The 23,918-nt window shown below is 39.0% G+C and overlaps 2 protein-coding genes across 5 annotated transcripts in view; both read right to left on the bottom strand.

Annotated features, from left to right (window-relative positions):
• Positions 1-5,764: 5,764 nt before the first annotated feature.
• Positions 5,765-11,450, bottom strand: alx1 (ALX homeobox 1). Its single transcript, XM_006782342.3, has 4 exons — positions 10,352-11,450; positions 9,697-10,001; positions 9,221-9,349; positions 5,765-6,868 (listed from the first exon to the last, which is right to left on the bottom strand). The coding sequence occupies exons 1-4, from the start codon at positions 10,539-10,541 to the stop codon at positions 6,533-6,535; spliced, it is 960 nt and encodes a 319-aa protein (XP_006782405.2). The 5' UTR covers positions 10,542-11,450; the 3' UTR covers positions 5,765-6,532.
• Positions 11,451-13,910: 2,460 nt separating this feature from the next.
• The window catches only part of lrriq1 (leucine-rich repeats and IQ motif containing 1), a 35,669-nt gene continuing 25,661 nt past the window's right edge, over positions 13,911-23,918 (bottom strand). For all 4 annotated transcript variants that reach the window (XM_087843332.1, XM_087843334.1, XM_035914296.2 and 1 more), the window contains exons 24-27: positions 19,627-19,735; positions 19,196-19,256; positions 18,494-18,614; positions 13,911-15,901 (exon numbers count right to left, since the gene is read on the bottom strand). In XM_087843332.1, coding sequence (XP_087699458.1) covers positions 15,768-15,901; positions 18,494-18,614; positions 19,196-19,256; positions 19,627-19,735 — 425 coding nt within the window. In that variant the 3' untranslated portion in view covers positions 13,911-15,767. The remainder of the gene's footprint in view (positions 15,902-18,493; positions 18,615-19,195; positions 19,257-19,626; positions 19,736-23,918) is intronic.

The following is a 23,918-nucleotide window of genomic DNA, read 5'->3' as shown; positions in this document are numbered from 1 at the left end:
CGGCTTCCATAGGAACAAACACTTACAAACTCTCTCTCACACACAAATACATACACGTTCCACTTTGACATCTTTGGTAACTGGACACCTGCTTTCTCCTGCTCTGACTGACAGCCGGCAGTAGAAAGTCCAGATCCAGTCCCAACTCTTCCTAAATGGATTTGTGAGGCATCCTGCCGCAGGCCTCCTAATAGCCTCTTGTAAGCCACCTCGGGCCTGCTGTGGACCACTTCCTCCCTGCGCTGAGAATAAGGGACCTCCTGAAAGGCATTTTTGGCCATGCACCCGGATTCCTCTGGGTCATTAAGCTCTTGCAGAGTTGGAGGGGCTTTGACAACAACAGGACATGTGTCAAAAAAAGAGATAAAGTAAGAGCATTTGTAACACAGCAACACCGCTAAATGATGATGTTTTTGAATTTTTGGAATTGTATTGAATTGATCATATTTTCTCAGCTCCATGAACTGAAGAATGAAGCATTCTGAGCTCAGCTTAGGCAAAAGAACTATGCCTGCTTTTAAACTCACAAGAGGTTTTATAAAGGAAGGTGTTGCAAAGGAACACAAAAAAGAAAAAGGCCCACCTTGTTCCCTATTACTGACACGAAAAAACACGTAAAAAGAGCCTCAGGTGTTAAAACAGCTTTCCCCAAATAAACATAATATGAAAATGAGTACCTGACTGCCGTTAACACCAACATGGCTTTTGAAACACAATCACCCTCACTTTCATATGGGTGAACATCAGTAAGTAAGTAAGTAAGTAAGTAAGTAAAATTTATTTATATAGCACATTTCACAGATAAAAATCACAAAGTGCTTTACAATAAGATCAGACATACAAGTTAAAATTAATTAAAAGCCCGTTTGTATAAAAATGTCTTCAGCTGCTTTTTAAAGGAGTCAGTAGAGTCTAGACAGCGTAAAGACAACGGCAGAGAGTTCCATCACCCAGTGTACGTACTGGGGTTAAGTGGATTTTAGTGATTTACACAAAAAGATTTTACCAAGGTAAATTCAAGTCATTTTAGTTGCATTGTTTGAGTAATACACTCTGCTTGCATTACACATGACCACTAGATGGCTTTAAAAGCGAGCAGTACTTCACAAAGTGTACATAGTTTGTTTGCATATGCCGGAAGTCTTAATGGCCTTGGATATTTGACTGGTTTTGATAGATGTTTTGCAGAAATACAAAACTTTGAATTAATACTGCAAATTATGCACAACATATGTTCATAAGTAACTAAAAGCAGGAAACCACATTTGAATGCTACAGGCTGCAGTGGAACAAATCGTAATGTTCTCCAAATGCTCTCTTTCTTTTGTTGCACTTACTGCTGTGCTAAGTAGCCAAATCATGAGTCACATGGCTAAATATTAAAATTAAAACTTCACTGAATGTGCAAGGAAGGCCTGGTGCTGTTTCAGTGTATCGTTTTCATCTTTTACATTTGTTTTAAACTGTTATATGTTTTATTGTGCAAATCAAAGAAAGCTAAATGTCTACCAGCTAACATAAGTTTGTAATTTATGAAATATGTCTTTGTCAGACTGACATGAAAATCTTTTATTAAATGACCTCTAAAGAAATGTAGTCTTATATTACATGTAGCGAGGAAGACGGCAAAGGTGAACTGGTCCATCCTTCCAGAACAGAGGAAGAAGTAAAACATCACTGCTGAGTGATTAGAAAAACAACAGTGGGCAAGACACATGTTCCACAGCAGAGGAACATGTGTGACCGCCAGTGCCATTTTTCAGCCGCCTGCCACCACAGCGTTTGATCTGCCTCTTTTTCTTCGTACCAGTGGCCATGTGCGTATGTATGCGCACACACATGTGCACACACTGGGGCTTGTACTCCCCCACGTAAGGTTGTGCGGGAAGAAGGGAGGCAGAGGAGGGAAGCTTTTATATTAATGGCTGCGGTTAACCTGGAAGGGTCAAACCCATTGGAGCTGTTGATGGATCTAGACTGCAGGAGCTCTCTTTCTCTCTCTCTCTCTCTCTCCTACGCACAAAAACACAAACACAGTGTGGACCTGACTGCATGATCAGTCTCCAGGCACAGTGTGATGACCATGGAGAGATAAAAGATGGCGTGGAGGCCAGGACAGAATGGACATGGTGATGGTTGGAGGGGAAAAAAGAAGATGAATATAAAAGAGCAGATCAGAGTGCTGGTTACAGGCATTTTTATCAGAGGCAGACTAGAAAGGAATTTTGGGTTTTTTAATTAGGGTTTAAAAAATAATAATTAAAAAAACTGGAACAAGATAGATTTTCAATTTTTAATTAATCCTTGAGTACAGTATATCACCGAGGGTTATGGCAAGTGGAATTTCATTAAACCATTTGTACGGTGAGAATGTCACACTGCTCACTTTACTTTTCATAGACAGCAGTTTCTATTCTCTTTGCTACAAGATCTCACCTCTTAAGAAGACCTGGAACAAAGCTTTTGCCTTGGGCAATTTCTAATAGAATCAATGATTTGTAGTGAAGAAGGTTTAGTAAGAAACGTCACTAGAAATACTACTAGAAAAAGTAGATGTATCTGTAAATACATAGTTCATGGTTATAGTTTACAGATAAGCACCACAAAGCAAAGACAGATTGTAGGTGATGGGATCACACAAGTGGCAATGTAATCAACACAGGGATGTTTTGATTCACAAGTCGTTACTACATAATTACACCAGTCATCATGAGTCACAGACCTTGAATGGGTGGATGAGGTGTGTATCAGAAGCTGCTCTGAGTGCTCGGGTAGAGTAGAGAAGCGCTATATAAGAATCAGTCCATTTAACATGTTCCGAGCTTGCCTATGGGGATGGTGTTCTTTGGGTTATACTCAGTGTTTCACTTTTTCCAAATACAGCAGATCGAATGAAAGCCATTAAGCTTGGTTTCAGTTTCATCAGACCACAGCACTTTCTCTCAAGCCTTCTTTAAATGTTCATTGGCAAACTTAAGATGGGCCTGTATCTGTGCCTTCTTAGGCAGGGAGACCTTGCAAGCGCTGCAGGATTTCAATCCAATATGGCATAGTGTGTTACCAATGGTGTTCTTGGTTACTGTGGTTCCAACAGCCTTTAGATCATTAGCAAGATCTTCTCAACTAGTTTTGGCTGATCCACCATCTATCTCATGCTCACCCTCACCTCATGAGTGAGACTTTTGGAGTTCTAGACCTTCCATTTCCATATAATCATATCAACAACTGTCACTTTCTCACCAAGCTTCTTGGTGATGGTCTTGTAGCCATATTGTGCAGATCTACACTTGTTCCTGACATCTGTTGTCCTCGGAGGTGGAGAGGATGGGATCAAAGAAACAGACTCTGTGACAGATGTGCTTTATACACATAACGAGTTGAGATCACAAGTATCTGTAATTGATTGACTGACTTATTACTGACTCCTTGTAATTTTAGTGACTTGCAAATCAATTTATAACGTTCATGTAATGTCCTTTTTCTTGATTTTTGATTCATATTCTCTCTCTCTCTCTCTCTCTCTCTCTCTCTCTCTCTCTCTCTCTCTCTCTCTCTCTCTCTCCATTAAAGTAAAATGACAATAAAATTTATCTTTTTAAGTGAGCAAACTAACAAATAAAGCAGAGGTTCAAATAATTCCCCCCACTGGATGGATGGATGGATGGATGGATGGATGGATGGACGGATGGATGGATGACTAACTTTTGAACATTTGACACAATATTATCATTAAGAATTATAACAATCAAATATTAAGTACTTGATAGAAGATATAAATTGGTGACAACAGCCATGATCCACTCAAAAATTGAAAGTGTATGTACAACATTAAACTGCAGTTTTATTACAAATATCTTATCACAATACACGCATTTATGAAAAAGTGAAGACATACGTAAATTATTTGTTCACTATAAGAAGAGTCTCACTGCAACTTTTGGGAGTGTATGCAGCGCTCGTTCCATGAACACTTCTGCTTCAAAGCTTGTGCGTTATAATGTGCACAGATAGGGCACTTGGTGTTCTCAGAATGGCAGCAAGCAGGAAGTACCTCAAAAAAACAAACCTATTTCCAAACCGAGGCATCTGACACAAGTTACGGTCCTAATTGAATCAAGCCCGCTGTTCCTATAGACAGGGTTTCCCTGAAAACACAATTCACCACTGGCTGGGATTTCAGAGCAAAACAAAGCGATGATGTCAGTAAAACAAACAGCAGAGAAAGAACAAGACATGCTCCTAATTACATGACAGCATGATAGACTACAAAACTTTTTTATTTTTTTTACATAGTGTGGTGTTGGTGAATAAATAGATTAACTGCATTTAATGAGCTGACTTGGACTCCACAGGAAAGGTCTGATTTTGGAGAAGGTTTCAGATATATTTTCTTGTTGTAAACAAATCCCATGTAAGTACCACACTTTAAATCCAACAAATGTATGCTAGTACTCTTACATAAGACTATCTAATTCCTATATCCCTTATTCATATCTTGTTCCATTACTATAACCATAGAAACTGTAGTTTATCATGAACCAAATCCCATTGTCCTACTGCGTGAATACTAAAGTATTGTGTCACTCCACAGCTGAAAATAGGTCCCTTCTCAAGCGCTGTTAACTTCTCTTTGAGTGACTTTTCTAGTGTCCAGCTGTTTGATAAGTCACTAACATTTGTGACCACTTTTTAAAAATTACATGTTCAGTAGAAACCGAGCCACAAACAGGCCAGAGAAGTAAAATAAAAAGTATTCAAAGACAGTGGATACAGTTTGTTACATACAGCTTGTTTGGTATTTTTCATTATCTTTATATCTATCAGATAATGTTTAAAACTTGCTTAAACTGCAGCAGCTAATGCCAAAATGATTCACTTTACAATCAATTTGTAAAGTGAAAGAATGCTGACAATTTGTTGTGCCATTTATCCAGCATTTTTTTTTTTTTACTTTCTACCAACCACAGTAGGTTTTTTTTTATCTTTGTTAAATGAAATGCTGAACTTATTAATATAATTCAATATTTCACAAAATTTCACAGACAAAATAACCAAGTCATCAAAAAATATTCAACGGAGAAAATAGGTATTTGTTGCAGCTCTTCGGCATAAAAACACGATTCCGTGTAAAACAAAGAAATTCCTTGTAAAAGAACACAGTCATATCCTACGGCCAAAAAATGAATGAAGACGTTGATTTTGATCCAAATAGAGGTATTTAGTTAAACAAATCATTTTAAAAATCATGTATTCCAAACAAATACTTGACTTTGATGAATTGAGGTATGCATAACTTTAATTGTCTAATGTATTTTTCCCATAATAAACCAGTTGTGCAAATATGGAACAGCATAATTAAAAACAACTTAATTTCCAAATGTAATTATTTAAAATGTCTAAATCATTTCTTAAGCAATCTCTCAAAGTGGAGTAAATGAATTTGCTAGAAATAGTCAGCTGCAGATTAATATAGATGTGCGTGTTCTGTGAGATACAGACTAAAGAAACGTTTGCAGCACTAATATTAATAATGATGGGAAACATCACCCAGTAAAACTGTTTGACACTCATGTTTTTAATATTTCTTAACTTATATTAAAACTCTGCTGCACAATAGAAGAAATAATAAAAGATCTTGGATGTAAAGGTTCTTCCATGGTTTGTCGACCCCTGCCTTACATTTCAGTTTAATCTTTTTTAAAAAATGCAGCCATACCAGAATCAAGTAAAATCCATTTATTATGATTCCATCAAATAAATTTATAGCACAAACATGATAATAAAAAAAAAACACCTGCCTCTTTTGATACAGAACAAAGGCAGAAAAGAGAGATTACAGCTTTGCTGCAAAGCACACAGACACGTTAGTACGCCAAGTAGGTTTTTCCTCTGCTCTGCTCATCTTCAGTCCTGAGACAGGAAGAAATATGAAAGGTAAAAGAAAGCTATTCACAGTGCTTGGAAATACTGAAGTGGTTTTGGACCCCTCTCTCTGGATCCAAGTGTGCACAAAGTGGTACCAAATCCCACGGTAGCCTTTGATTTTTGCTATTGTCTCTGTCGAGAGGAAATGGTGATAGGAAAAGAAAAAAAACAACGACAAAGCTTATACACATCACAGCTTCCATCTCCACCGATCACAAAGGTTCATTAAATGTCTCTTCTCACCAGAGTGGACAATATTTGCTATGATGATATGAATGTATTGGTTCCGTTTGATGACAACTTTCAATTAGTTCAAACAGGCTTCAGCCAGAAACACAGCTGATTGTCATACACTTTCATTCCTAGTTCAATTTTATGGTCCGAGCTTGAGTGTATTATTTTTTTAATAAGCACATAACCATAAGTAGTAGGAGAGTGAACTCGAGTCCACCGAGCAAAGAAAGGCTTGTTAGAGCTTCACTGTGAGTGACATAGAGCTTTTTTTTTTCAGAACAGTTCACTTTTTCACTTTTTTGTGTAAAAAGTGATAATTGAAAAAAATAATAATAAATTCCCACACAGTATCCGGGCTTTCTGGGAACCCTGATCACATGGCCCACGAGATGTTGGCTGTGTGCTCCTTGGCCTTCATGCGCAGCACGGCGATGCTGGATGACCGCCTCTCAAACTCAGGTTTGGTGTCAAAAGCTGGGTTACTTGCCGGCGTGAGAAGCGAGTCTGCGCTGAAGAAGTTATTGAGAGACACGTGACCAAATTGGTTCTGCTGATTTGGGAAGCCCATGTAGCCATGGTCAGCAGCAGTGGCGGCCGAACGAGGGGAGTGGGAGTAGGAAGTGACACAAGGAGGGGAACCTCGGGGCAGCATGCAAGAGGAGACCACAGAGCTGCCAGGAGCTGGGCTCGGCCACAGATTGTTGGGGATCTGTTGGGTGAAGAGGCTGTTAGATACTACAGGGAATGGCTTCAATTCATTCCAGCATACAGTACAAATTAGTTTATATGGATTAATAACTGGGCTCGTAAAGACACTGTACGCTGACCTGTTATCTGTGACATACCATTTGAAAAAAATTAAGAGAATTGTAAATACAGGGTTACAGACATGATCTTGTACAGTAAACTATGATGTATCCTCGATACAATTATTGCCACTCAAACTGTCTATATGGAACATAAAATACAGAGTATGAAATGTAGTTAACAAGCATCTAGTTTACAGAAGTATTTTTCACTAAAAAATGTTGTTGTTGTTGTTTTTAAAATGTCCTCTGTTATTTATATATAGTTATCTCATGCAACTGGAAAGTTGCAACTGATTTTAAACTTTTACTGTAGCGCTAAAGTTTTCTAACAATTACCTTAAAAAAGAGAGGAGAATAGCAATGAATATTACATAGTTTTTACACTGACAGCGCTCTAATGCAAAGTTTGAGTGATGCCCAACTGAGCCCAGGTAAGAATAAAAATTCACAGTGAGTGCTTGGGCATCCCACATGTTGTATCTGGGCAGAGACTTTGCCTAAGCTTGAGTATTTTCATTAGTAACCAAGTGTCTGCTTGAAAGGTCAACTTCAGAAAATATCTGGACCTGATTCTCCAAAGCGTGTAAAAACGACTTACAGGAATCTTAAATAGTTGCATATTAATAATACAATAAATGTAAATGTGGACAAAAATATTTTTATACAAAGCGTGAAAACTTAAAATTATTGTTTAAAGGGTTGTGTTTGTAATGCATCTTTTCATGAAATTTTAAGTGAACATTTTTCAGTGAACTGCTGATATGATTACGTTTGATGGTGATGTGTATGATTATCAGTCGTAGTAACTCCGAAGCAGTTTAAAATGTCCTAAATTCACTCTAAAAGGTCATGTGGCTAAAATTTAGTCAGGGAGCAGTAGGATAACACAAGAGATACACTCATGCTACAGTAAACACTACATGACTGATTTTTAATAAACTTCACCTTACAGAAGGATGACTGTCTAACTTATAAGCTCAGAGTCTACTGACTGCTTGATCACATCCAAATAATTTGATCCTGACACAGTGCGAAATTTCCAATAAACTGAGAGGACAGGCCAATGTAACTAAGGAGCATGCAAATTTCCTCGGTCAAAAAACAGTGACTGAAATATGTCTGCCTCTTCAAAAGACTCTGCAAATTGCACATCAATAGTAACCAAACTGGTAGAGCTCATTTTGCTGAAGCATGGCTTTCTGAAAATCAAATGACAAAATGACAAATAAGTTTTGACTGACTAAGGTTGTTTTGGGAGTCAGATGAACATCCTTAAGTTAAACTAGCACAAGAATCGACTGGTGCCCTTTTGACCACATGTATCATTGTTAAGCATGACTTCAACTTTTGCACAAAAATCAACAACAACCGAAAACCTTGCTGACAGAAAAAAAAGAAAGTTCTCTAAAAGCCACAGCAATGCAACTCATGTCCAGTGTGTTTCAGCAGACAGAAACAGCCAGTGCCAACAGGGTTACAAGTAGGTTTGTCCATTTATTGATAGTAATGGGGATCAGCTGTATGAACAGGCATGGCTCATATCCAGGAGAATCTATCAGAAACATATGTGAGGAAAAAATGTGAGACAGTCCAACAGAATTCTAACCTGGTGTTCGGCCAGGGTATAGCAGAGCTGTGACTCTGCCTTTTTTCTACATTTTATTATTTTTGCCTCTTGGAATCAGCTGCTGTGTGCATATTTACATCTCTGAAAACCTAAAAGTCTCCACAACACTTGAAGGCCTGATGTCCATTTTTAATGTAACACCTAACAAAAGGAGAAAAAGACACAAAAAACACTGACATTCTGCATCTCTTCTCTTCTCACCTCCTCTCATCTTGTAACTGACCTTTGTCCAAACAGCAAGACAAATGCTCAGCCAACATGCAATCTGATATAAGCTCATTCATTCAGACATGACGCCTCACAGCGACTCTAATCAGTGTTCAGGCTCCTATCTGAAGATGGGTTTCATAATTAGTGATTTATCGAGCAATCGTGGCCGAAGCACTAATTTAAGTTTGAAGTGACCTACATAACTGAGATGTTTAGAAAGGAGTGAGAGTAAAGAGTTCATATTCTTTATAAAGCACAGTACTGCCTCCAGCCCAAGCAGCTGACAAAGAAACTCATTTTCTTTTGAAAATAAAGTCCATGAATGCTTAAAATGAATAAAATAAAATAAAATAAAATTAAATTAAATAAAATTAAATAAAATTAAATAAAATAAAATAAAATTGTCAACACTTGCCTGTGTGTAGCTGTCTGTCCTTGGTAGCACGGATAAATCGTAGGCGGCTGCAAAGTGACTTTTGGCTTGCTGGATTTGCCCGTAGCGCTCTCTTTTCCTCCACTTTGCCCTTCTGTTTTGAAACCACACCTTTTAAGTAAAAAGAAAAAAGAGATAAATATAAAATCTGTTTACATTTATTAATATTATTTTCCCCAAAGGCTCAGAAAGAGAGAAAAGTAGCCAATCTATTTAAAACAAAAAACAAAAAAACGGGAGAACAGAAAATAAAAAAGTTGCAACATTTAAAAAAAAAAATTAAAAGAAACACACATGAAAATTTATTTCAACTATCAAAACCTTTATGCTTATATATTCACGTATACACAGGGTTTGGATATTAACGCCCGCTGTCGTACTAGGCTACGCCTTTCAGCGCTTAAAGGCTCCTGTTCTCCTTATGTTTAAGCAAAAACGAGTCGGTCAGTAAACTCTACCTGCACTCTAGCCTCTGTTAATTCTGTCCTCATTGCCAGCTGTTCCCTCACATAAACATCTGGATAGTGTGTCTTCTGAAACACTTTCTCCAACTCCTCGAGCTGCGCGCTGGTGAAGGTCGTCCGGTGTCTCCTCTTCTTGCTGCTGGACACGTTACTGTCGCACTTGTCTCCCATCTCATCCAAATCGGTTTTCTCCGAGCCGGTTGTCACCGGAGACGCCCGCAGAGTGCAACAACTGTCCATGGGCCTCCCGAGGTCAGAGTGCAAGGTGTCTTCATCTGTTTTTGGCACACTGTAACTGGCTACAATACAAATAAGTGATAAGTTAACAACAACAGTCTCACTTTGCTAGTCACTGCACCAAAATATGTAACCTACTAGCCTGTATTGGAGATTAAATGAAATTATTTTATATATCAGATAATGTTAAAAAATAGATTCGATTAAAAAAATGAAAATAAAAATCCAAAAGAAATTGTAATTAATAAGTAGGAGAATAAAACTAAACGTCACTGAAAAGATCGACTTCGGTGAATGTAAGCTTTTTTTCCCCTCTCTCTCCCTCTCTCTCGCTTAACTCGCTTAACTCACGCACACATTTGCGGGATAACTTTTGACTTCGCAAAAATGAGCGTAACAAGCTTGTACTCACGGGTTTGATCCCCGCAGGGAGAGGAGCGGTGCTCGCCGCTCTGTAGCCCGAAGGCCTGCACACATTTTGGGGAAGACTTGGTGAAGTACTGCGCGCTGTCCAGGCTCTCCATGACTTGATCCATGTAGTAATCGCTGGCCTTCATCGCTTGGCTTTTCAAGGCAAACTTATCCTCCATGTATTCCATCATCTTCACCGAAAACCGCTCGCTCTAATCAAATGTCACTATAAAAAAAGAAAAAAGAGAAACTAATCGCTTCGCGCACCGACGAGTAGAGGCGACTTGTAAAGCAATAATTCGCCGATGAAGATAATTTGCTCTGTCTTGAAGGCACAACGTCTTTATAGCCCCAAAGAGAACGAGGTCCTTAAAGAGCACCCCCTCTCTGAATATGAAAAAGCGCCCTCCTCCCACTCCTCCTACGCCCTGAATCCAAACCAAACAGCAGTTTAAAGTGATTGGAGACCCACAACGAATTCGAGGAAACAATCAAAAGTGACTTTAATTTACAGCATGTTTAGACGACCAAAATGAGGCAATATTTTTTCTACAGCTAAACCTTTCAGCTGAAAATGGGATTTAATTCGCGTCTTTGGAAATGTTGTAAGAACTCTGCTTGTGATTTATTTATTTGGAGGGATATTTTAACCTGCAAGCAGCAGAAGGAAGTCAACAGTCAGATGTTCTCAAACGGAGGAGATTTTATTGGCGTGAACATATAAATAAGTTTGTTATATTTTGCAGTAAGTCATTTAAGTTCGGAGGATTGATTTATTACCATTTTAAAGAAAAGATCATTTCTGAAACTTCAAACCAATAAAAACGATATAAAGCAGATTTGACATTTGCGAATCTGTCATGTGACGAAGTAAAATAATCAATCATATTTAATTATTAAAACAGGAAGGTGGAACATGCGTTCGTCTTTGTCGGGTAAATCATCATCATCATCATCATCATTATTATTATTATTATTATTATTATTATTATTATTATTATTAAAATATTTTAAATATTTCAAATCCTTCTGAAAACCCAATGCAAGATTTTCTCTTCTTTTTTTCATTTATTTGCACCCAAAAACAGATCTTTATTAACACCGTGGCACATTCCAGACTCTCTCTTTTACGCGATCAAAATATGGATTTTAAGAAGTGATTTTATTATTATTATTATTATTCTAACACGATAATAATGTAAATTTCATGTCTGGTGGCTTTAGAGTAAGTTTCATTTTTAGCTAAACATTAAATTACATTTCGAGCTGCGCGGAGGATCTTGTGCACTTCATTGCTTTGTAATGAGAATCTAATATTACGGCTGCAAACCTGCATGAAGCTGCTGCTTGATGCTTGCAAAACTAACTGAAAACTTTTTAAAAGCATAAGACGAGAAATTCTTTTCAGTTGGACTAAAAACCTAAAACTATGCTCTCTAATTAGAGTAGACGATGCCACTGTTGTCTGCTGGGTAAAAAAAAGAGGATTTTATGAACTTTAGCAATAAACTTAAAAAGTTCCATTACTGGAATATTGATCATTCCTTTTTTTCTTAATTGAAACATCCGGGAAAGTTTAGTTTCATTAAGCCCTCAAGAGCACACACACACACACACACACACACACACACAGGAACCCAGCTGCGAGTTTTTCACCAAAAAAAAAGAACAGGAAGAGTTGTTCTTCTGTATTTTCTTATTGTAAGAATTATATTACCGCTAACCAAAGCCCATCTTCAACCTCGACATCTCCACCCTGAGCTACACCACCTGCGATGCACACCATGCATAGCTTTGGTTCGCTCGAGGGTCAGTGGCAGTTACCTGGGGCTGCATGGTGCCACAGGAGAAAAAATAAAAATAAATAGGTGTGCTCCTAAGTAGCAGGGGGTGTCTTAGCCTTCCTACGATGACCTTGCACACTGGCTCATGCTGTGGAGAAAATGTTAAAAGTTCAGTGTGGTTTGGTGGGCTTTCTGCTGGAAATTCCAGCCACAATAGCTCCTGCAAGGTTCTGCAAAAGTGGAGAAGCTGGTCATGAGTTGATCAGTCAGGCTAATTCTATAAGTACTGCTGCCAATGTCATGTGAGCAACCTTGAAAGACCTACAACTTGACTTTTAAAAAAAAGACAATTCTAAAATATATGATTGAATTGAACTAATTCTCAACCTTTTGAGCCTTAATGTGACTGAACATGATCAAACACACAAAAAAGCTGAAGCTGAACAGGCCAAAATCTGCCACTTCAGAAGGCATAAACATGACATCATGATGCCCAAAGCTACCCTTGGGTATAATTCAATTTAACGAAATGTCTTCAAACTTTGGCTGCATGAAACACACACAGAAAAAGACCAAAGTTTATTTTCCCCAAAAGCACAAACTGTGAGCTTATTGATGCCACTCGAGTCTGCAGAACATTTGGCTGAATTTCAGAAAGTGAAAGCAGCGCATCAGCATCACGAAAGTTTGTTTTCATTTTGTTTGCCATTTGCTTTTCCATAGTCAGGCATTCCTGAGCACTAACAAGCTTCAAGTCTCAGTGATTTCACTAAGTCTTCTGAGTTCATGTTAACATGTTGCACAGGTCCCCTATACGACTGAAACCACTGCAAACCGTCCAGTTAAGTAAGCCACGCTAATCGGATGCTATGGCACAGTACAAGGGTAAAGGAAATGTTAAATACATTGTTTATAATAGTATATGCTTTTTTATATATCAGGGAAATTATAAATGGGAAATTCGTTCTTCTTCATCTTGTCATTGTGAAGATATTTTTTTTGTAGACTATACATTTTGTATATGATTAATCAATTAATACATTAATATTATATAATATATTTTTCCTAATACTTGAAACATATCTAAAAGGTTTAGGCTTAACAAAATAAAATAATCAATGAACAGCAAAACAGTCTCTATGACCTCTGTGTCATGGGAGATGCTAAAAGACATCAAGTACTTATAAAAGCACAAAATACCACATAAACTATTGTTATTGTAGTAAACTGCTGAAACCAGTAGCAAAAGAAAAGGCAGTTTAGGCATTATCAAACCAAATTTAACAAACAAAATCCTATCACATCAATTATTATTACAATACAAAAATTGTGTTTCTTATTTACTTCTTCATAAAACACATCTTATATTTCGAGTCATCATAAAAAAACAGACATAAAAAAGTGTGTCTAAACATTCATTTAATGATACATTTGATAATGAAAACATTTCCATTTTCTTTTTTAGAGGGCAGCTTGCACAATCTGTTCTTACTCTGACAGAGTTACTAATAAAGTAGAAATAAATAGAATCCAACTATAAAATCATTTTTATCAATAAGGGTTTTATATTCTAAAGCATGTTTAAGTAGCGCAATATATCTCTGCAAAATTAAGGTCCTTTTTAAAGAATGTACATACAATTCAAACCCTTTAAGATTTAATATTGACTAAAAAAATGCAATCACTTCAGAGTATATATTATTTTCTTGCAACAGACAAATTTGATGTCAAGGTCATGCCACACCCTTATCCTGCATTGCCTCACCACAGCTTTCTTTATTCGCATTAGTTGGACCACCAAAAACCTCCTACACATTTAAAGGTCTGTGTGTTTCTCATGTTTTAACTATTTTAACATCACAGTGAATTATTCTGCAAGTACACCAGTGTTCTTCAGAAATCTTTCCAGATAGCCACTGCTTTCTTTAAATTGAAACCACTGGCCAAAGTTAACATTTCACGTGTCTGTTAATTCATTTTCAAACATTCAGAAATGAATAGGAACCTAAAAGCTGCCAGGAACTGGTTATAACTCCACAGCGTACTTCAAAAATGTTCAGCAAAAATGTGCAAAATTTGCAAATTGTAGTGAAAACATGGAAATGTGGTTTTATGGACTTCAATGCATTTAAAGAGAGCACTTGGAGAGATCTGGATGCAGAGTCCCATTGACATGGCAGACGAGGCTGAGAGGGACATTCATGGTCTTATCTAAATGTGCAGTGGAGCTCTCATTTTACAAGGCAATGGGTTTTGGATCTCTTAGGTTACATATAATTTACCCATAATCCAAACGTATACAGAAGAAATGAAGAGTGGTAGATTACAGCTTAACAACATCCCTTCAGAATAGAAAGCTGCAGAAAACAGCTCTAATGGCAAATCTCAACTTGTGTCAAGTAATACTAGTGACAAGACATAGGCACAGATAGGCCACGCACACCTGTCTGTAAAGCAAAGCATCAGATTTGACTTATGCAGTACTGGTATGATCACAGTCTACAAAAAAGCAACTAGAAGAATCAGTCTCCCCGCTGCAGGAGAACAGTGCTCTCCAGTTTCACAACAGCCCCCAAGTGGGCAGGACCACCACATCTCTGGCATGCGCCACTCTCCAAGACAAAAATCCCCATCAGATCGTGTACAGTCAAAACACAGCCTCAAGCCATGCTTAAGTGAAAGACAGAAGGAAAATAAACAGGCCGACATGCATTTCCTTCCAGGGAGCCACTCTGCAACTCTGACTATTTGTTTTGACATTCATTAACTTATCATTTTCAGCAAGGAACCTTCAAGCCTGATGTTCACTGGCTTCAGTAGGTTTTGTGTTTGTGGACGGACGCCTTGGCTCTCCAAATTCAAATACACAGACAAGGCCATTACGATCCACGGCAGAAGATAAAGAAAACAGTGTTCCAAATGTAACACCAACGTTTGTGCTGAGAACATAAATGCACTTTTGGTTAGCAAGCGCTAAACGCAAATACAGGGCAGTCGAACTAAAATTCTGCACTTTCATAAAGTCTGCTCTGAGAAAGCAACAGAAAATTGGAAAAGGGTAAGACTGATCTCATAGTTACAATCTGTATTTAAAATCTGCATGGAGGCAAAATGACAGCATCCTAAGAAACAGGCATTAAAAGTTCTGGTTCTTATTTCCTGCCATCATTTGCATATGAAGCATGTCATCCACTCAACATTTGTGACTTTGTTCCATGTGTTTCGGTGCTAGTTGGATGCAGTGAGGTTTGGGCAATGATACTTGAGAACACAGCATTTGATACTTGAATGAACATAATAGAACCGCCTGCAGATATTTGGGCTGGTCTGAGTCCTGTTGGCCTTAATTAATTTACAGAAAAGGGAGTCTTGAGTTTTCATCTGCTTTTCCATCTCAGTGCAGGCAATAAAACAGCATTAAAAATCAAGCTGACCGGCAAAGGAAAATCACATTAAATTTTAATAGCTAAAAATTTTCTAAAGTATCCATGTGAGCTCTTCCAACGCATATTTTAATAATCTTTTGACGCGAAATGCATCGAAGTACATATAAGAAAGCTGCAACAGCATCTATTAGAGGCTGCAGAGCCAGGGCAGGAAAAGTGGTGACCTCTGGAAGGAGGCTTTGTGTTTTTACTTGCGCACTCTGTCCCTTTTCTTGCCTCCTCCCCAGCCGCCGCTCAGGTGAACCGGGTTGTCACGGAAGGAGATACGCTCCTTTTTTGACGGGGCAGACGTGACTCGCGCGGGAGATGGGACTTCTTTTCCTGGAGACAAAATGGAAGAAGACGGCACCAGTATTTAACATTCAAAACAAGCGGAGTGAATTCACTTTGCTGACTCATACTATATGTGTTTTTAAACAACAGTTGATACTGAGAACTCGTTTTGTACTTCTGTGTCTGCTCAAATATTTTATAGAATTTATTAACATGGGTTATTATTAATTTCATAACATAGTTTTCTAGAGGGAAGGCTATCTTTGCAACACACAACGTCATGTTAGTTTGCCAGGGTCACATTATAGAAATTGTTAAGTACTTAAAAATGCATGCCATAAAAGTAAATATAAAAGCTTTAACTAATGATGCAGTGTTAAGTAGGTTAAAATATGAGGATTTGTAATATGTACTTAATATACATGTTTTGAAAATTGAGTGTCAATTTTGTGCGACTCAAAATACTCGAGATGGTGCTGCATTAAATCTCACACTAAAGACTTAAGTGTGAGCAGGCGGGTCGTTCGGTGCCTCTCAGGAGCAGTGTGTGTGCTGTATCACAGGCCGTTCCACTTTCACCTGGGGATCAGTACAAAGCTTTTCAAACATACAGAACAAAGGCAGCGCTTCTACAGGGTATGATGCATTCCACGTGTAGAGCGCAAACCCGCAGTCAGCACGGCTGCCTCACACAGGGAGTCCAACAGCATGAAGCGCTCTTTAGGTGGGAGGGCTGGGATGCATCGCACGTTCTATGCTAGCCCCAAATATCCGCACAGCTGGCAAACTGTATAGAATATCCATCCGCTCACAAGTCACACATAATCACACATCTCTAAATTTTGATTTTGTTCAACTCTGTTGGGCTAACACTGTGATTTTCCTTTCCTCGTGGTCTCTCTTAATACACAGTGTTTTGGTGTTTATTTCCAGGTCAGCTTTGGTGGCTCAGTATATTAAGGAACTTTGTGCAGTAATACGTTTGAAATCAGAAGCAGAACACTGAACTTTTGCTGCATGTTTTCCTAATAGCACTGCTAGTCGTGCATTCTGTTATTAACAGTACAGAGTTTGATTTTTGCCTAAACTGCTCATTTTAACAAACCACTGTGACCAAACAAATTGTTTTCAATCATCTTACTCCTATTAGGGTTGCAAGAGGAGCTTAACTTAAGTAGTTTCCTCTGCACACGTAATGAAAATATTGTGTGAGCCTAGAAATGCATTTTATGGTACTGTCCCGGCAAGAGGTGAGTATCACATTGCAACAGGTTATAGACTATTTATGTAGTCTTTACTGCTATACCAAACTAAGTGAACCCTCTAACTTTCAACCCCCACCTTGATGATGTATGCCCCTTTACAGGCGAAGGCGATTGTTAGTCACACTTTTTTGCAGGATCACGTAGGCTCAGTATGAAGATTTACATCAAAGAAGCTGCGTTCCCTGATTTTACTCCATAAGGAATTTCCAAGCCATGACTTTTTGATGACCACTGGGACCATTAGATGCTCTTTCCAAGTTTATAAAATATCTAATTGGCTTTTCAAGAAATATTCTTTCCTTACACATACAACCATATTTCAATTTGCCCTTCACAATTTTGATAATAGATGTTTTGATCAGTGCGGACAAAGAGGCTTTCTTTCTCACGGCCACACTCCCCGTAGTCTGCCTGCCTAACAGGGAGATGCTCATTCCTGCTGCTGCACCTCGTGGATATCATTTTGAAATCATCATCGGAATCCAATTTGGCTTCGTTAACATGGACAGGGCTCTCCTTCACTCAGATTCCTGGGCTTGTTTAATGTGGTCATCTGCTTGTCAGCCTGTCAGTAGCATCTTTGTCACTCAAACTCCTGAGCCCCACTACTCCTGACAGAAGGGCCAGTCATTCTTCACTGAAAGGACTGATTTTTTCTCTCTCTCTCTCCCTCGCTGCCTGTTTCCTGTCAGAGGAGAATTTCACGACACTCTGTCCCCAGCCCGACCTTGTGGCTCCCCTCCCCTCCCGCAGCAGACGACCAGCGGACTCGGTCTAGGCTGAATAAGCAGCGGCCTTTATCCCCTGGCTCTGCGCACTCAGATCTGTGTGGCCCAGTAGTCATAGGTGCAACTATGCAAACCTAAAGAGATCACATGTAATAAACACACAGTTATGTGCACCCCCGCCAAAAGATTTTGAAGAGTTTGAATTTGAGCCCGTTTTCTCTCTGTGACTGCTAACAGGAGAATATAGAGATATATGTGACAGTGAGCTCATATGTTTATTGGTCCTTTTTTAATTGTTATTTTTAAGTCAGAACTTAGTTTCAAGTTAAGGGAAACTTTCTAGAATTGTAACAATGAACACATATGCATAAAAATACATAAACGATTTTGCACTCATAATGAGTTTTAAATATATATACATCTCTAAATTTGCTATAAATTATACAGTTTACACTACATTTCTCTGGATTACACTAGATGTAAAAAAAAAAACAAAACTAAGGGAAACACTTCTGTAAGGAGAGTTGGGTTTTTTACTTCACATACATACAGATATTTTTTTACACTTTGCTGAAAGACCAGTTCATTATTCCCAGTATCACTGTGATGTTGTGGAGAAAAGCGGTTTACAAGTTTACAAGACTCACTTGCATGACTGGAGGAGGTTCTACGGGTATAACTGTTCACTTTGCAACCCTGGCCAACCAAATTGCTGTTCGCCCACAGTCCACTGGTGTGATTTAGACAATCTGTATATGCTGGGTTAGCCTGCATGCACCACACACAGAAACAGACACACACACACACACACAAACACACACACAAATGAGGCCCAAAATGAAACATCTCACGCAAGTAGTTGAACATTCTGAAAATCAACAACCCAGCAGCTCTGCAGTCAGAGCATATATCTAAGAAACTGGAGGAAAGGGGCGGCCCCTCTTGCCAGTAAACATAAGTCACACTGCTCCATAATGGCACGAGGAGACCTGTGGTTTGTGACTTCAAAGACTTCACAACCATCAGCATCGTTCTCAGGTCTAAACAAACTGCTCCAATGTGACACTGGGATTTCAACAAGTGAAATTAAGAAATCGCGCCCACTTGATCCAATTGAAAGTGTCACTACAGAGCTAAACCTCAGACTCCCCCTCCCCCCCTTCCTCCTTTAAATCAAAGTTGATGAGACAGACTCCAAGGGAGAGGACCTACAGTGTGGGATGTGACTCTGACTGGTAAATGTAAATACTACATACCTTTACATGCATGCAACTGCGCCACAAAAAAGATTCAAATCAAGGGGGGGGGGGGGGGGGGGGAACAGCATGGCTGGGGGGGACGATACTCACTACGAGCTGCACTCTGCCTCCGTTCAGAATGGATGAGTTTATGTCCGGTAAGAAATGATCACTGAGGACAAAACACAAAATGCTTAGATGATTAGTGTTCTGCATGCTTCACACCAATCCAGTGATTACCTCTCTATTGCAGTCTCCATTTCCAAGCAAAAAACTCATATTAAATTTTTTTTTAAAAAAAGAAACAAATTATATGGATTATGTCTGTTTGTTTGTTTTTTTAAATAGGGCAGGGTTAGCACAGGCCTACACACTGACCTATTTCTGTCAACCCCCTGATTCAGCAGAAGTTAATATGTCATTCTCAGTGCACTGGAATATTTTATTTTAGAATGATACAGCGCAGGTCTTAAGGTGAATCGATACAGATAGAGGCATAAACACCACCTTCATCACCTTATGATCTACATTAAATAGCTCACCTGTCTGAATGCCCATGAGTGGCCTGGGTATGGAGCCACTGCTGAGTTTGATCTTGCTTAACTTGCTCTGTCCTCTCTGCCTGCTGATGGCCCGTCTCAGCCCCACCAGCTGCACTCAACAGAAGAAATGAAATAAAGGGTCACAGGCTGTTCTTTTTTCAGTTTGTTGGTTAGGTAACATTTTTGACAACAGTAGCAATAAAGAAATAACTGCCTCATCACCGTGTGCTGTGGAGAAGATAGCATGAGTCTAAATGACAGTACAGGGCTTGTGTTAACAGATGCTTACAAGTGTTCAAGCTGAACAAATAAACAACTGCAGGGCCTGTTCTGTGGCAAAGTTTGACACGTTTTACTGCCATTACAGCGTGCCAGCTTTCCCTCAACGAGACAGATTAGTGGTCAAAGTCATGTTAGGGCAGAAGGTGGTGTAATAATTCATGTAGCACTGCTGAAAGTTGCAACAGGAAAGGCCTCATTTTGTTCCAACAATGGCAGTGACTTGTTTGGGGTTTTTTTGTAAAATTGAATCCAAGCAATGTTTCAAAAGTTTGTGAAAGTGAAAAATCCAAGAGGCCGGTGATTTACGGGTTATGCTGAAATCCCATAATAAGGTTGTAATTCAGAATAAACATTTACGTTGTACTGACAGTAATGCTGCCTTAGATAGGTGTAAACTGATAATTTATTTTGACAGGCCAGTGCTGGAACTAATGACGCATTTATTTAAGCCATTCACTTGCTTTTGCTGAGCTGTAAAAAGAAGAAACGAGCTTTACAGTTTTCATGGGTTAATTGAGAAGCCGCACTAAAAACGTCAAGTGATAGATGCCTCCCCTGGGGCAGCAAAGGGCAGGATATGGCTACTTGCACTTCCCAAAGTTGAGAGCGAAAGAGGGAGAGATGGTGCATGAGAAGTCCAGATATCAAACACCAGCCTGCTCATGTACAGTAAATACAGTGAATACAAAGGGTAGGTAAACACATGCACAGAAATCTGTACACACTGATGCAAGATAAGAACCACGAAAAAAAAATCATTTAGTTTGATGTACTTGAGCAGCATGGAGAAATTTCTTCTCTCCATTTCCCCCTCAGAACCCCCTACTAGAGCTTCCTCCTGACCTCCTTCAACCTCCTCAATCCCCCTTGAGTACTCCTCCAGGACATCATGAGGGGGGGCCTGTAAAAGTCATGCCTGTTAAGGGGGCTTTTAACCACATTAGGGGATCTCGTCAATATCAGAGCGCCGGGGAGGAGGAGTAGCATTCAGGTTTTGGCCTGCAGCAAAGCAGAGATGAAGGAGAGATGATGTTGTCACTAAGTAGTCTCCTCTCCTCGAACCTCACTAAAGGAACAAAAAACACTGAGTCCTGCAAAGAGTCAGTACTAGTACCAATAACAAGAAAAAAAACCTCCTAAACAAATGATAGTGACCTTAAAGGACAGTTGTGTCAAGAGTGAAACTGTGCACGTGTACAAATATAGCAAGTTTAACAACCAAGTCACTTTATAACAGACATATTTTAAAGTCAGAGGATTCTTGATTTGTCCTTCAGGCATAAACCATAGATAAAAGATGCCCAGTTTGTGGATGACTTGGCAATCTTGGTTTTTTGAAGCCAACTAAAGACACTGTAGGGATTTATCAATCAAGCGGAAGGCCCACACAGAAGAATACGTTGCATTATATTCCTTTTATAAAAATGGACATCAAGTTGTACTCAGTAAGACTCAAACTAGCATTTGAGACCATACACTCATTAGGAAACCCTTCACTGAGGTCATGAATCAAGTAAGTAGTAGATTTTTTAGAAAGACTTTTATAGATTCTGGAGCAGCCAGAAGAGTCTGTTTAAAGCTGTTCCGCATCGACTTTACTTTTAAAGTTGAAAACCTGAATCTTCATCTTTTATATACATGCTGTGTCACAAAACAAATCTAAATGTAAAAGTGTGAGATGGAATAACAGTGCACATCTGTGGATTAGAACATCTATCCACCAGAGATGTAAAGCTTTTCTAAACCCTAAAACTTGGTTTCATGCATTAGGTGACTTGACTCTAAATGATTCTACAAACATGTCACTGAAGCTAATCTGAATCAAAATAAGGTCTGTAAAATGAAGTTGTCTCTTGCAAACATATTGGCTGGTTTTGGTCTGCTAAAACATGAAAATAAAAACCACAGTAGGATGGAGCAATTCTTACACGCTAATCATCTTTTGATCTAAAAGCATTCTAAGATCCATTTGTTAACTTTGTAAAAACACTGGAACACTGACAGGAAAATGTTTGTGACGATACTTGAAGAGAACCAGTTCAAATTGCATATTATCCAAACAAATTAGAAATTAAAAATGTAAATGTTTAGTTCCCACATTTTCAGGCACTGCTCCTGAAAGGACTTCTAACTTGACAGATTAATGTGTTTCTCGATTACTGGAGACTTGTAAGGGACCTTCTGTAAGTAACATGAATTTAAATGAATAAGACGGCTAAAGTGCATACGTTTTCTGTTTTGTGCAGATGGCTAATGTTGGAAAATGTAGGAAAAAAAATATAGAAAAGTATTTTATAATTCTGTTTTTTTAGGCATTTGCTAAGTGAAATGTGTGACATTTTAGCAACTCAGTGGTTTTAGTTAGATGTCTGACTCTGTGAATGACTGATGCCCCAATGCACATTGGCTCAGCTCGTTTCTGAAGTGTGCCAATGCACCTCAGTCATGTAGTATGAGGAGGGAGGCTCCACTGCACGAGATAAATAGAAGCTTAGAGATTACGGGGCTGAAATTGGATGCATATGAATGGTGGGGAACAGCCTAAGCTATTTTGACTGATCAATGATAAACAAAATGATTGTGTTTCAGTTTGACTTTGTTGATGACATCAAGTGTGAAATCAAGTTAAATGCTCAGGAGGTAGGGGAACCAGGCTGAAACAAAAATATATACCATTGTGTCCCTGTGACACGAGGACGGATGTTTGGTGGGGTTGGATCTCAGTTTGGATGGAAGAGGATGATTAGAACTCTGTGTGTATATGTATGGATATGTATGTGTGTGTGTGTGTATCTGTGTATGCATCTGGAGGGGTTGAGTGGTAATTAAGAGTAGAAATGAGGAGAATTCCTTAGAGGCACACCACACTGTCAACATCTGCAGCACCCCAGACACATGCAAAAGATGCAAATAATAAGGAAAAGGTATATCTATATTCTCTTTTAAACTTTTAGAAGAAAATTTGTTGTGGCTCTGCACTATTCTCTCCCTCTCTGTCTCCGTGTCTGGGTATGTAAACTGATACCCATTTCAAGTGGGTTACTCATGTCCAGCACATCCACACAAAGAGCCCGGATAAAATAAACACGCAGCGTCAGATATCTTGGAAAGAATCTGTCATGGGTTTGAGGCTAATCACCTCCAGAAGGAGCTTGACTCGAGGCCTGAAACGTTAGCCCCTGTCGGGGAGCGCTGGCTGGGCCAGTCTGGGGCTGGGCTAGCCAGGCCCCGGGCACTGGTGATGAATCCGGAGGAGGGGGTGTCTTACACAGGTCAGGACCAGGGGAGCAAGGAGGTAGGCAAACCTGGACCCTTTTACAGAGACCCAGCTTCACAGCACCACAATTTAATAACTGACACAGCACCTCACTCGCCAGCCTTATAGCAATGCTGTAAAAAGACAGTAGGAATTGTTTCCCCTAGACTGAAGCTGGATAGAGTTACACATTTCTGTCAGATCAGAAAACTGACTGAGGATACAGAATATAAACCGGAAAGAAAGAGAATGCCCTAACCAGAGATCCTTCCATTACTTTATCAGCTGTATTAGCTCAAAAGCATCAGTCCCGTTTGATAAACTGTCAATAAGAGGGTGGGGAGGAGCGATGAAGCTATGGGAAAAAAACAGAGCTGGAAATATTGTTGTAATGTAATATGTTATCGGGATACAGCTATTCCTCGATTGCCAGTTAGCTGACAGTTTATCCACAGCAGTATTGTGCTCACACATAATTCCAGTGTCAGCAATCACAATGTTGGAAAGTTGACATAATACACCTGCAATTCAAATAAACAATAGATAACATAATGATGCTGTCACACAGCTGAGATAGCTCCAGCTCCCCCCATGACCCTGAGCTGGATAAGAGGAGTAAAATGAATGGATGATGGTGTCATAGTCAAGCTGCATTTTTCATGCATTTTATAAATTGTCAATGGAAAATAATTATTGGAAAAAAATGTTGTGCCACCTACTCCGAAAGGGAACATTTGTTAGTCCGTCACAGTCC

The sequence above is a fragment of the Neolamprologus brichardi genome, chromosome 7 (assembly GCF_056152115.1).
Source record: "Neolamprologus brichardi isolate AB-2024 chromosome 7, ASM5615211v1, whole genome shotgun sequence".
Taxonomy (NCBI): Eukaryota; Metazoa; Chordata; class Actinopteri; order Cichliformes; family Cichlidae; genus Neolamprologus; species Neolamprologus brichardi.
Note: the sequence above shows the minus strand (reverse complement) of the source record. Positions and strands in the feature narration are given on the sequence as shown.